The 14,098-nt window shown below is 42.2% G+C and overlaps 1 protein-coding gene across 2 annotated transcripts in view; it reads right to left on the reverse strand.

The window, feature by feature from the left end:
• Nucleotides 1-14,098, reverse strand: part of ALS2 (alsin Rho guanine nucleotide exchange factor ALS2) — a 79,456-nt gene that overhangs the window by 10,346 nt on the left and 55,012 nt on the right. The window contains exons 14-25 of one of the 2 annotated variants that reach the window (XM_045294622.1): nt 11,996-12,127; nt 10,793-10,921; nt 9,567-9,637; nt 9,151-9,217; nt 8,639-8,841; nt 8,467-8,532; nt 7,265-7,363; nt 6,573-6,737; nt 5,660-5,771; nt 5,375-5,452; nt 3,937-4,070; nt 2,807-2,971 (exon numbers count right to left, since the gene is read on the reverse strand). In XM_045294622.1, coding sequence (XP_045150557.1) covers nt 2,807-2,971; nt 3,937-4,070; nt 5,375-5,452; nt 5,660-5,771; nt 6,573-6,737; nt 7,265-7,363; nt 8,467-8,532; nt 8,639-8,841; nt 9,151-9,217; nt 9,567-9,637; nt 10,793-10,921; nt 11,996-12,127 — 1,421 coding nt within the window. Of the gene's footprint in view, nt 1-2,806; nt 2,975-3,936; nt 4,071-5,374; nt 5,453-5,659; nt 5,772-6,572; nt 6,738-7,264; nt 7,364-8,466; nt 8,533-8,638; nt 8,842-9,150; nt 9,218-9,566; nt 9,638-10,792; nt 10,922-11,995; nt 12,128-14,098 lie in introns of both variants that reach the window. The other variant, XM_004701533.2, reaches the window with a different exon arrangement.

Raw genomic sequence — 14,098 nt, forward strand, 5'->3', positions numbered from 1 at the left:
TCCTATGATGGTTTCTATGACGGTTTCTATGTGCTGTTCCTATGATGGTTTCTATGACGGTTTCTATGTGCTGTTCCTATGATGGTTTCTATGACTGTTCCTATGTGCTGCTTCTATGACGGTTCCTATGTGCTATTCCTATGACGGTTCCTATGCGCTGCATCACTTTTCTTGAGCTGTTTTCAAGGTTTTGCTGGCTTGAACTTGAATGTGTTGTGTCTGAGCATTTGGGGGTTTATCCTGGATAGTATACTCAACTTCTTGAATCTGTAGATTTATGCCTTTCTCCAAACTTTAGAAGTTTTCAATCATTATTTCTTCAAATATTTTTCAGTTCTGTATTCTCTCCCCTCTTACAAATATCAGACTTTTTATTACATATAGTCCCAACTTCCCTAAAGCTCTGTTCACTTTTTCTCCCATTCCTTTTTCTATTGTTCAGAAAGAACGCTATCTGCTGATGTGTTTTCGTCCTCTGTTGCCACCTCTATTCTGACATGTCTATCCAGTGAGCTCTCTCACTTGGTTACTGAATTTCTCAGGAGCCCTGGAAGCACAGTCGGCGACATGTTGGGCTGATACCTGCAAGGGCAGTGCGACAGGCCCACCAGCAGCTCCACGAGAGAAAGATGAGGCTTTCTGGTCCCAGAAAGATGTAAAGGGTTGGAAGTCCGAAGAGGAAGTTCCACTCTGTCCTATAGGCTGTAATGGACTCATTGGCAGTGGGTTTTTCTATTGGTTTTGTATTTTTAAAAAAAATCATTTTATTAGGGGCTAATACAACTCTTATCACAATCCATACACACATGGTTTTGTATTTTTCAGTTCTGAAATTCTGACTTCTTTATATTGTGTATTTCTTTACCGATACTTTTTTATTTTCCTGTTTTAAGGATGTCTTACATTGCTCACTTTAGCATGTTTATAATAGCTGCTTTAGAGTTCTTATAGACAATTCCAACGTTTGCATCATCTCACAGTCTGTGTCTTGCTACGCCCCACCCCCCGAGTTGTTTAGATTCTTGTGGTTCTGCGATTGATGAGTAATTTTGATTTCTATCTCAGACATCTTGAGTAATATGAGATCGTGGACCTTCTTTATATCCTACAGAGAACGTTGACATGTACAAAATTGCAGTGTCTAGGACCTATACTTCTAAAAGGGTCCCTGAAATGTTTCCTGATTGGCAAGTGTGCTTGGCTGTGTCTAGATGACAGTGTGTGTTCTACAGTGAAAGTGCGCTTCTCTTCTGGGGCGCTGGAATGCTGGTAGCTGTCAGGCACCGTGTGCTGACATAACCAGCCCCCAGTAAGGCGTTGGACACTGAGTCTCTAAGGGGCTTCCCTGGGGAGGAACAATGCACATGTGTGGCTGTACTTCATGGCTGGGCAACTGCTGTGTGACCATATGGAGCACCTATACAGATGCCTTCTAGACTCCACTTGTGTCCTCTTCTCGTGTGATCTGGTCGCACAGCCTTACTGTGTGATGAGAAATCTTACTGGATTAAGACTGCATATTACCCCCAACCCCCAGTCCTTTTATGGGTAGCCTTTGGGAACCCATGTAATAGTTGATATTTTTGTTTCAGCTTTCTGTGGGCGGTGGTTTCAATGTCAGTTCACTTTTCAAAGCCTTTGCTGGGCTATGCGTGTCTGCCCCTTGAATGTGTCGTGCAGTGCTCAGTCTGGGTCCAGAGTAGAGTTCGACCCATTAGCTCAGGTCACTCGGTCCTCACTATGCTAATTAGGATGTTCAAGTGCAAGACAGGGTTTATGAACTTTACAGGGTGCTTTCCTGAGTTCCTCTCTCCATTAACTTCCCAGAGCATTCTGATTCTCTCAGCTCCTCTTAGGCTAGAGAAGCCAAAAAAGCAATGGGTTTTGGCTTTGCCATATTGGATCTCAGGATACACCAAAAGGGAAAGAAGGGTCCACTCCATAAGCGTAGACTGCTCAAGCCATTGCTGTCACCACCCAAGAGATGGGGAAGGGTTGGGGGGCTGGAGCACGAGGGAATGGAGAAACAGGGAGAGAGAGAAAGCCAGGGGATATCCTCCATCATGTCCATGCTTTAGGAGCCCTTCTTCTGCTCTTTGAGCTAGAGCCCAAAGTTGTTCCCTGGTTCTCTTCCTGTTGTCTCACCACAGTGCTTACTTCCAAGTTTCGGGTTATGGTGAGCTCAGGCCACGGAATCTTGGGGGGAAAAAACCAGTAAGCACACCCCTGACTCAGTAGTACTTTGAGTTCTTCCTAAATTCATTTGCTGATCATTTAAAAAAAAAATTTTAAACATAATTTTATTGGGGACTCATATAACTCTTATAACAATCCATACACACATCAATTGTGTAAAGCGCATTTGTACATTCATTGCCCTCATCATTCTCAAAACATTTCCTCTCCACTTAAGCCCCCGGCATTAGGTCCTCATTTTTCCCCTCCCTCCCTGCCCCCCCCACCCCATGAGCCCTTGATAATTTATAAATTATTATTTTGTCATATCTTGCCCTGTCTGACGTCTCCCTTCACCCACTTTCCTGTTGTCCATCCCCCAGGGAGGAGGTCACATGTAGATCCCTGTCGTCAGTTCCCCGATCATTTCTTTTTCTTTCCAAGTTCTTCCAGTTTTATAGCGGAGTTCAGGGGGAACATGGTTCCCATGACCACCCACACGCTCAGTGATTTTTGAAGAAGCGCATCAGTTTTCCAACCATGTTTTTAATTGCACGTGGGGATCTGACGTCTCAACTGGTTTTAAGTTTACTTAAAACCTAGCATACTCTGCCCCAAGCAAGTCACTCACCTGTCTCTGTGTTGGCGCCGATTGGTGGTCAGGGCCACAGCAATATTGTCCCATGCTTTCCAAACATCCCCTTGGCCAGGGTTCTCACAGCCCAGCTGGCGCCAACATTCATCAAACACAGCTTTCCACTTCTCATCAGCAGGCACTGCCAGGTTTCCTAGTTTCCTGCTAATGAAGTCATGTCAGCCTTTCACTAATCACTTCTCTTTTTCAAAAATGGTCTTAAAGAGTAGACATCTTCTAACACACAACTGGGAATGCTTCTGTGACAAAAACGGCCTAGGGTGATGGTGGTTCCACTGCCAAACACTGAATGAATGGTTTTTAGCTACTTAAATGTTTATCACACACAAAAGCATATAGATTGTTAAGTACAAAGCACTTAACATCATAATCTACTTGTTAAGTGAAAAGGACTTTAGAGCCGGCCCCTTGGCTTTCTGTAATTCCACAGAATTGTTATAAAATTGATTCCTGTTCAAACAAGGACGTTCTGTGCTTTCCACACCTCACAATGAGAACGCTGAGATACATTATTTACATAATGGGTTCTAAAAATACTCTAAGAATAAACATAGCACAGAAATCTATATCAAGCTCACCAGAACAATGAATTTGAGATGCTATCAAACAATGAAAACAAAGCTGGCATCAATCAAGGGAAATGGACATATAGCAAAATGATGGAGGAAAAATAACAATATACTTAAACTTTGCACACACACACACACACACACACACACACACACACCCAACTTATGCAGTTTATACTAGTCTACTTGGTATAATGCAAACATCCATCCATCCATCCACACCAGGCTTGATCTGTACTCTTCAAAAGTCTGTGGAGAGCTTCCATTTAAGAATGCTCTTTCAATCACCTGCACCATTAATAATAGAAGCACTCCTATACCTGGTACTCTTATGTTAAACCTCTAAGATTTAGGCTCACAGCAAAGACTATTGATTTGATGATCTACAATGGTGACAGCTGACCAGTTCAAGAGGTTACACGTTGTTAACAAAATAAAATACTTTAAAACTTGATTCAATCTATTACTCAACCTTCATAAAAGCAAGACAACTCTAAATACTCAATAATTAATCCAGAATTAATACGAGTTACTCACAAAACTTTGGGCCTGTCTTTGTCACTTTCATACAGACTGGGTTTGAAGTAGCTTCCGGTGATTTTTATCCCAGATCCCCATTCTCCATTAAAAAAGCCTTCAATGTAATCTCCATTTGGCATAGTCAGTGTTCCCTACGTAAGAATTAAAGAGGAGGTAAATGTGGAATTAGACAAAGCTTTTTCAATATGACAGCTCACATTACAATGAATGGTGAAAGACTGGTTTCTCTCAACGAGCAGGAACTTGCTCCACTCTGACCACTTGCGATTCCAAATTCTCTTGGAGAGTTGAATGACTGCACCCAGGTGAGAAAAGACACACACACACACACACATGAGATAACCAAATTCATCAAGGTTTCATGACACAAAAGAACAAAATTAAAATATCAATTAGATTTTGATATAACAGCTCCAAAATGAAATAAACAACAACAAAAAAACAATTCTATTCACAATAGGATAAAAAAAGAATAAATTACTTAGGAATAAATTTAACCAAGGAAAGGTAAGACTATACATAGTTAACCATAAAACAATCCTGGAAAATAATTAATGATCTTATTAAGTGCACAGATAATCATGTTCATGGATTGGCAAATTCAGCATGATAAAGATATATCCATTCTTCCCAAATTGGGAGTGTAGGTCTCTGAACTTATTTGGCCTACTGCCAATAGCAATTAGGGAAATGCAAAGTAAAAACCGCAATGAGATACCACTTCACACCCACTAAAATGGCTGTAAGGAAGTTTTTGTAAAGATGTGGAGAACTTGAAAACCCTGTAAATGGAACGGCCACTTTGGCAGTTTCTCAATATGTTAATCATGCATCATCCATGTAGCATACAGCCCAGGGGTTTCACTCGGAGGGGTCTAGCTATGAGAAAGAACCAAGCAAACAAAACCCTATGCCACCCCAAGAGTTATATGTAAGTACACTTATAGAAGCATTCTTCAAAACAGTCTAAAACTGGGAACAGCCAAATAGCTACCAAATGGTGAATGGGTCAACAAGGTGTGTCTTTGGAACACTCTTGAGCAATATTAAAAAACAAAATGGCGTCCACAAGATGTGGAAAAACCTCAAAACCATTATGCTAAGTTTAAGACCCCATACAGGAACATCCACATATATTAAGTTTCTACTTATAAAGAAAATCAAATCTTTAGAGTGAAAAGGTTCAGTAGTGGATGTGTGGTCCTGGTTGATAATGGGGAGTGATTGCAAATGGGCTGGAGGGACCCTATGGGGGCAGGAAATGCTCTAAAACTGGATAGTTTGTGGTGGCTACACATGATGCCCACGAGTTAAAAACCATTGGATTGTATATTTAAAATAGGTAACTTTTAAAGTACATAAACTAGCTTTTTAGAAAAGCCAGGGAAAATTTTTTAAAGATTATAACAGATAAAGGAGAAAGTTTGTTTCCAACCTTTCCACTAAGATTCCAGTCATCTGAAAATTCTCCCTCATAGATAGTATCGTCTTCAGAAAGTAAAACCCCATTTCCCTGTTGTGAAGAAACAAAACAAAATCACAACTCAGAGAACACAGGATAACTTGGGGGGCTATGTAACCATATTCCCAAAGCCTTAAAAGACAAGAAAAACAGTCCTAAAAGGTTTAGGAAATTAATAAAAAAGATTTTTTTAAAAGAAAGAACATAGGTCAAGTTTTTAAAAAGTCAATAGTAAGTATATGCAAACACTCCACTCACCATCATTTTATTAAGGCTAAAGTTGCCTTCGTAGTATAATCCAAACTGGGTAACGACCACTCCGTTCCCCTGACACACGTCATCTTGCCACATTCCCATATACTTCTCTCCCCTGCGTGGGAATTTCAGGAGGGAAAACACAGTAAGTGATGCAAGGCTAGCGAGCATGGGGCGGAGACCCAGACCACTCCTGGGAGGCTGGAGTCTTGTGAACTTTGCTTCCTAAAGCAGAGTGTCAGCAGACGTCTCAGAGCGATGCTCCAGCACATACTCCATGTGCTGCTGCTTTGACAACTTAGACCAGATCATGGAACAGAGACACGAATGCCAAGAATCCAAGTCAGAACCAATTCTTTCAAAAGTTAGCTATCTAGGTACAAATTTAACAAATCTACGTACAACTTTCTCTCACCCCAAAGTTCACTAACTTAAAAAGAGACAGAAATGGGGTTTACCATAAACAAGGCCCATTTTTCATCTACTCAAACACAAGGAAAAGTTGACTGTAAACACAAAATAATGGAAACTGCTGTCAAATAATCAAAGTGTAGTGAAAACAGCAAAGTCTTTGCATCTCATTGACCAGGAGCAGTTACTTAAATTGAAAACACAAAAAGGGAGAGGGGGGTAAGTCACAGAATACAAATCAAATTAGACCAGAACGAACATGGAGACAGAAGACGACATTCCTCCTCAAGCCTTGGTTAAACTGATAGTAAGTAAACAGCAACAATGCTAATTGTGAATGATCTTGATTTTGTAAAGAACACAAGTAAAAATAATATGGAAAGCCTTGCTTTCTTATTTAAACAATTCTCAATACTGTTAAACCTTTATAATATCACTATTTTTGGAGAAGCATAGGAACCTTATCCTCACATTAAACGTTGAGATTAGAAGCAGAATACTGTACCTAGTGATATCATCAAAGACCCCATATCCTGCTTTCTTATCCATCACCCACTGGCCAATGAACATGCTGGGAGAAGAGGAAGTCAATTTGCCGCTTCGTAGGAGCCCATGACCGTGACGCATGTTATCTTGAAAGCAGCCTTCAAACACTTCACCAGAGGCATAGCTGTGGTCAGAAAGGAGGGAAGTCTCACAAGCATAATGAACTTTGATTCTCATCTCTACACAGTCTAGGAAATCCAAAATTATACCCCAGTTTCATTAGTTTTACAATTATTTGTTATACGCTTATTTTCCACTAACCAGAAATCTCAATTTCTTCCTATGGTAGAAGCTAAGAAGTCAGACATTATGGGTAGTATTCTGCAATGATGCAGGAAAAAAACGTGTGCCGATTCCTTTGTGGAGGAAGGAAATAATGTGTGTCTCTGAGAGGGTAGAATGGTGGATTTTTGTCCTTATTAAAGCTGAGTAATACAAAGTAAGCATAAATGTATAGGCAGCACATTTAGGTAAGAACAGAATAATGTCTTCGCCTTCTGACAGGTGAGGTTGATCTTTAAAAGACTTTATGTAGTTTCAACCAGGTGAATAGTACATGAAATTTACCCCTTGGACATTTTGGTTACACAAACAGTTAAGAGTTTTTGAAAAGCTACACCCAAAGTCCACCCACCTTTCCAATGGTATTACCTATAGATTCCCTGACCACACATCTTCCCTTCTTTCCAGTGGCCCACATACTGGTCTTCTTTGTTCAATGCCTTATTTGGTATTCTGTACTCTCCATACCTGCCAAGGAGAAAAAAAGAAATCAGAGAGCATTTACGACATTCGCTTTTTGAGTAATTGCACGTGTGTGTATAAAATCTGTAAACATTTTAACAAGGAGGATGGAGAAAAGATTTGCCTATCGGAGGGAAGGCATAAACAGTGTCTTGGGTTCAGTTCCAATTGTTTGGCAGCAGACTCACATAAAGAGGTTACGTGCTTCATCCAAAACTCAGCGAAAAACAGAAGATCGATAAAGTGAGGACAGTAAGCCTGAAGATCTAAAGTTCCTTCTCATCAAAACACAAACAACCCCCTAGGCCCCGAAAATTAAAAAGATGTAACCCAAACTCCCAACTCTCTGCCACGGAGTTGGTTCTGACTCATGGTGGCCCTGCAGGACAGGCTAGCACTGCCCCTGTAGGTTTCTGAGATTAACTCTTTATGGGAGTAGAAAGCCTAGTCTCTCTCCCCAAAAGATGTAAAGGCATTACAAAGGTTTATATTATCACAAAAGAAAACAAAAAAATACCCCACCTGCCCAATTTACATAATAATCTTTTGTAAAGAGTAAAATAAATTACCTCTGTAACATGACATAAAGTATTTCATAGACATACACATATATCACGTAAATATACTTACTATGTTAAAAAAGATGTCAATCTTATATAAAACATCATTAGAGTATCATTAGGGTAATATCATTTGGAAGATTTCTCTAACATACCACAGAAATTAAAGATGATTTTAAACTATTCGGTGGAAAATTCTAGGTCCCTTTGTGTAAAGGGGACATTACAGTCTCAAGAGTCTTATCAACATTACCCAAAGTTCTCAGTTGTGTTAACTGCGAAATGGATAGAGAACAGTTCCATTTTGATGGCTAGAAGTGTATGTACCACAGAGTTATCGAGGTAATGATTCGCTCTAGGTAATGACCCAGCCTCTAGACCACGACTCTCTTCACGCTTACAGGACTGCATTATATACACTACTACATTGTTGCATGCCTGAACACCAAACACAAAGCTACTAATGGCTTAGAGAGCAATCCTGAACACAAAATGTCATTTGTTACTGGACTTAGAATGACAGCCTCTTGTTTGACACAATATGCTTACCCATCTTCCAAGCCGTTCCTGAACATGCCCGAATACATCTTTCCATCGGGCCACTTCAAAACCCCCCTGCAATGAAGAAGCAAAGTGTGTGTGTTAGTTGGCAGTGGTTTCTGTGGTTTAGTTGCCCCCCCATCCCGGGCATAAACCCTTTTAGGCATAAAGACATTTTCACCTGCCATGAGGCTTCCCTGAAAGCCAGCGCCCATCATAGGTTGCTTCCTTTAGGCGAGGATCCTTGTAGAAAGTGTACTTGGCACTGCGTGAAATCGGCGGGTCCTGCCTCGGCAGGCTGCTGCCACTTCCGTAAGGTGGAAGGTCGGACGTCCCCCTCAAAGCCTGATCCACCGCTTGGCTTATAGCCCGCAGCCACTTCGTCTGGGAGCAAAAAAGACAAAGGCAATACACTCAAGGTAACAAGTCCACAAGCACTGCTTGAAGTCCTATTAGCTTCGTTGGGAATACTGTTTTTCTGTTTCCTAATGCTTTTTTCTATGAATCAATATTGGCTGGTTCTTGGAACTCCTATTTAAAATTAATTAACTAACCTCTTTAAAAAAACCCTAAAGTCTTGGTTTAATGAAGATTGGTCAGATGTAACTAGGTCACTAATCAAGCAACAAATGGTATTTCTTCTTCACTAAGAGCCAGCCCAGAGACCAACAGACGGCGCCACCGTGGACTAACCTTTTCCTGGGGCGTTGATGAAACGAGCGTGAACTGCTCCTCTGGCGTAGTTACCTTTAAGCCATTCCTGAAATGGGCACAAGGATCAGTACCAGTAGCCAGGGCACTGCAGTACGAAGAGCAAACTGTTTGTTTCACGAGCAGCATTAGTCCGTGAAATGTCGACGCCCTCATGCTCCGGGCTCGGTTCCCCCAGTGCAGAAACAGTCTGCTCTCAGCGTGAGCAGGGGAGCAGGGGTGCCACAGAAAGGCCACAGGGACACAGGGTGCCCTGTCATGCTCTCCACAGCAGGCGGCTATCTGTGGAACGGTGAGCCTGCTATACAGAGACGTGTCTGCGGTCTAAGGAAAGAGCTTGGGTAACAGTAGGACAGAAGGCGAGTGGGGGTGGGGGTGGGAGTGGGAAAGCTACTTACACACCACTGGCTTCCTCCGAAAGTGGCTCCACCCACAGCGTAGCCAAAGGGAAAACATGGTGAGTGGAGAACTGAAAGAGAGCATGGAGACATGTCAGAGAAAGGCCACCTGGGCCCCAGGTCCCAGCCCAAGCTTCTTCATGCCAGCCCCTGGGAGACCCCCCTCCGCCCACCGATACCTTCAAATGGCTACACTCCTATGGCCGCCACCATCTCTGCCACAGTCCCGGGACCATGGTGATCCCCGTGGGTTTAGCCATCTCTGCCCTAAGAACCCTTTCACATGACTGACACTTATTCTCTACCTGGAAACTGAAGCGGTCCCTGAAATCTAGTCTGTATCATTAATATGAGCTGGAGCTAAACACTCTATCAAGCAATCACACTAATTTGTTATATAAATTGATGGTATAATGAATTACATAAGCTCCAGGGCCTTCAAAAAATGTGTTTGCGAAAGTTAACACAGCTAAGGAGCTATGCCATTTCAACAAACTGTACATGTACGATCCACTGACACCGCTCACATTCTCTACGTTGTGTGCACATTCTCCATATCGCCTTAAATTGTCTAGTGCAGTTACACTAGAAAAACCACAAGTGGGTGGCTTTAACAAAGAGCGATCTGTCTTCTCATACGTAGGTGGTCAGAAGTCAGAACTCAGGATGCTGGCTCCGGGGAAGGCTTTCTCTCTGTCGGCCCTGGAGGAACTTCTGTTCTTGGCTGGTCTTCATGTGGCTTGGCATCTCTCTCCCCTCACCTCTACTTCTCTCACATTTGTTCAATGTCTTTCATATCTCACATCCTAGCTGGTCTCACTAAGACAGCCCATTTCCAAAGGGCAGATAACCACAGGCATGACCTTCAGATTCACACGCAAATTGAGGGGAGGACATCCTTCAGTCCATAACGCTATCCCTTTCCAAATTACTTTCTCACCATCGGTGGAGTCGCTGGCCTCTGAGCTGCTCACCAAGGTTTGTGAAATGCTATTGTCAATTTACTCCCACACAGGTAAGGCCTCTAAAACGCTTGCCTTTTAAAGCTGCTGAACTTTTTAATTAAACTAATTTATTAATTAAACTAAATTGTTGTTTGGTTCCAAGAAAGGCTCTGGTTTGAGGTTTAGTGTAAAGATGATCCCAGTGTGATAGTTTGGGGTGTTACCCAACTGAAATGGCTCCGGAGGGTGAAGATCTCTTTTGAGGTTGGAAACCCAGCCTACCTGGGCATGGACCAAGGCATCATTGAAGAGGATGAACCAGTTGACAGAAAACCTTCCGGCATGCTGCAGAGAGAGTGCTCGATTACTGCTCTCACACAGCAGGCGGCGCTCTGGCTTCCTCAAGGAATCCTGGAATTAAAGCACAAAAGCAAAGCACACTATTTAAATATGCAAACAGAAGATATACAAGTCACACTTAGAAGAATTTGTCAGTTGAGGCACAGCTTGGAATTAAGTCTAAATTAAGATGGGATCCAAACAGATGATAAAATTAAAGCACTCAGAGGAGACTAGGAGGCTAGCTTCCAGGACCCAAACCAAACGCACTGCCACGGAGCCGATTCCAGAGAGATCCTTTAGGGCAGAGTAGAACTGCTCTCTATGGTTTTCCGAGGTTATAATGCTTTATGGAAGTAGAAGACCCCATCTTTTCCCCATGGAATGGCTGGTGATTTTGAACTGCTAACCCTGAGGTGAGCAGCTTAACATAACCCACTGTGCCACCAGGGCTCCCAGTGGTTTACCTTACGTAGTCAAAAATGTTCTGCATCATAAGGAGTCCTACTGGCCTTTGTGGGACTGCCTGCTCCCATAAAGGACCAGGCTGTACACTCCTCTAAGACTTAGTCTTGGAAACCCTATACAGGGGTGGCTGTGAATTGGAACTGACTCAAGGGCAGTGGGGTTTGAGCACTATGCGCTTCTGAGAACTATCTATATGGGATCAATTGACTCACGTGGAGTCTAAGGGGGCAGTGAGTTTACGTTCATGAGGAACATCTCAGAAAAGGAGGGTGAGAATGTTTACAGAGTCCAAGGATGTGCCGAAACTGTTGATGGTCTAAGCCTCGTTGTGTGAATCCTCAACAAGAGCAAAATGAAAAGTAAAGAAAGTTAAAAAAAAATCACGCCATGAAACATTGCGGTGGAAAAAAGTCAAATTCTAGATAAATATATCATTTATCTATGTAGAGACACACACATATACACAAACAGGAGGGAAACAAACAAAAAGTCAGTCTTCACAAGAGATTCCTGGGAGGGAGGAAAGGTGCCGCTCCCGCAGGCCACTGCAATGGTCTGTACACATTTTAGAAGCAGGGTCATTAAAGCATTGTTGCCAAAAACAGCGGGGAACAGAGACAATTCCAGCAACAGAAATGCCTGCAGCTTGCTGGCGGAGAGACAGCTGGCATGGTTTACCGTCATCTTCCCAGGAAAGGTCTTCCAGAAGCCGAGGGTGTACTCTGCTTCCTTCCTTTTCCTGCCGAGGTGGAGTGCAAGGCACTCGTAGCAGGAACTGGCGTCCTGCAGCTTCTGGTATTCTGGAGCGGTCTAGAGGCAGTCAGGAAGGGGAAACGTGAAAATAAGGACACGAAACAATTGTCCAGAACCAGCAGACCGAGGGAGGTTTGGGCGTGCAGTGTGATCCTTAGGGGGCGATTCTGCTTAGGAACAGAGGCGGTGCATGACAGGTGCTCGCACACTGGGAGGGTAACTCGAGGAGCCAACACGCACTGGCAGTTCTTGTGAGAACAGCAGCGACCTCGGGGCAGACCAGGTCGTTCTGTTTGGGTTCCAGCATGCAGTTATTTTTTCCCATGTAGGTTATATGCATTAATACACACCACACTGGAGAATAGGAGTGAGGGTCCTAGATTCATTAGCAAGATGAAATCACATTTCAGGTGACAAAGGACTATTTTCCAAAACAAACAAAACAACTAGTGATTGGAAAGTGGTGTTTATGATTTTGCAACTCTATTATATGGTTTAAGAAATGACAGTTTTTAAACCATATAATAAAGATTAAAATAAAAATTATAAAATTATCATAAAGATGAGATGCTTCTGCTTCTAAACTGTTATGATATGTGGTCTTACTAAAATAAGTATAAGAAAAGCAAGGAGTTTTTTTAGCAGCCACTTCAAATTAATGTGGATATTCTCTTTGATAGCATAGCAAAACTTACGCAGTAGTCCCTGAAAGAGCGGCTGTAATGTGGAAAACTCAAGCTTATCAATAAACTCTTCATACTCTTAGTACAGGCCGTGGTCCTAGGGCCCTTTGAATAGGTTTGCTTCCCATGCATGAGTCTGTAACATGGATCGATCATTTGGAAAATACTGGTTCACTTAATTATGTGGATCTTCTCACTGGTGATACTACATAGCATTATTAGAACCAACCTTACCAGAAAAAATCTTTTAAGGTCTGGAAAGCTGTCAAGCTCACAAGGGTGGAAATATATGTTTCCCAAAATTTGATTTTATCATTGGCAACATATATTCTCAGGTATCTCCCCTGAAGTGACAGGCTCCTAAATGAAAACGGGTGTTCTTGTTTGTCCTGCGAGTGCCTGTGGCTAAGAACAAAGCAACCACTACTCCTATAGCTTGGTGCCAACTTCCAGGATCTTGCGAAGGAGACAGTAGTTTTACCTAACCTTTAGCTTCACACCATCGGTGAAAACATCAATTTAATGAAAAGGGCAGAGTACCTTAGAATTGTCATAAAGATAGCTTGGCCTTGGGAAGCCCCTGGAAGTCTCTGGAGCTCCTAGGGTCCGGAGGACCACACTTTGAAAGCCTGCTGCTGAGCCACATGGAGAGTGAGCACAAAGTGGGAGGAAAGGGTGACTCCCATTCACCAGCAAGTACTCTGATTTTAACACTTCTTAGAGTAATTCATTTTCAGGCTCTCCATTCATTAAAAAAACTTTTTTAATGAGTATATGCCATATTCAGAATATTCTTCTGAGTGTAACAGATTGAAAAATAACAACAAGGAATGAACCTCACCTGCTGGGAGCTATACCTAAGCAGGAAAGACAGAAACAGTTTTGCTAACTGGCTACAGGGTAGAACAAACAGTGTAGCAAAGTCATTAGGAAGACTGCCTCTGGAGCCAGACTGGGCCTCAGTTCACTCATCTGTAAACTGGGGATAATAATATCAACACCTACTTCACAGGACTGAAGTAGGGATAATGAATATGGATTTTTAGAACAAGAAAACAAGTTTAGAACTGAACCTGGCACATGAAAGGCATTCAAAACTATTACTGTTATTTTTATCTTGGGAAGGTCTACATAAGTATACACACCCACAGTGATGTCTGGGCTATATCTTACCTTAGACCTAATAAATTACAAATTACAGGGAATAAATACATGGGTTTGAAGATGCGCCCACTGATGATTTTAATACTTAATTCCGGTTAATGACACTGATATATAAAAAGTGTACGCAGGGGAGAGAGGAGGAAGTAACTAATTCTAAACAGCTGGAAAGAGAAAGCTTGCT

The sequence above is a fragment of the Echinops telfairi genome, unplaced genomic scaffold (assembly GCF_000313985.2).
Source record: "Echinops telfairi isolate 266 unplaced genomic scaffold, ASM31398v2 ScPeMD7_3;HRSCAF=10, whole genome shotgun sequence".
NCBI lineage: Eukaryota > Metazoa > Chordata > Mammalia > Afrosoricida > Tenrecidae > Echinops > Echinops telfairi.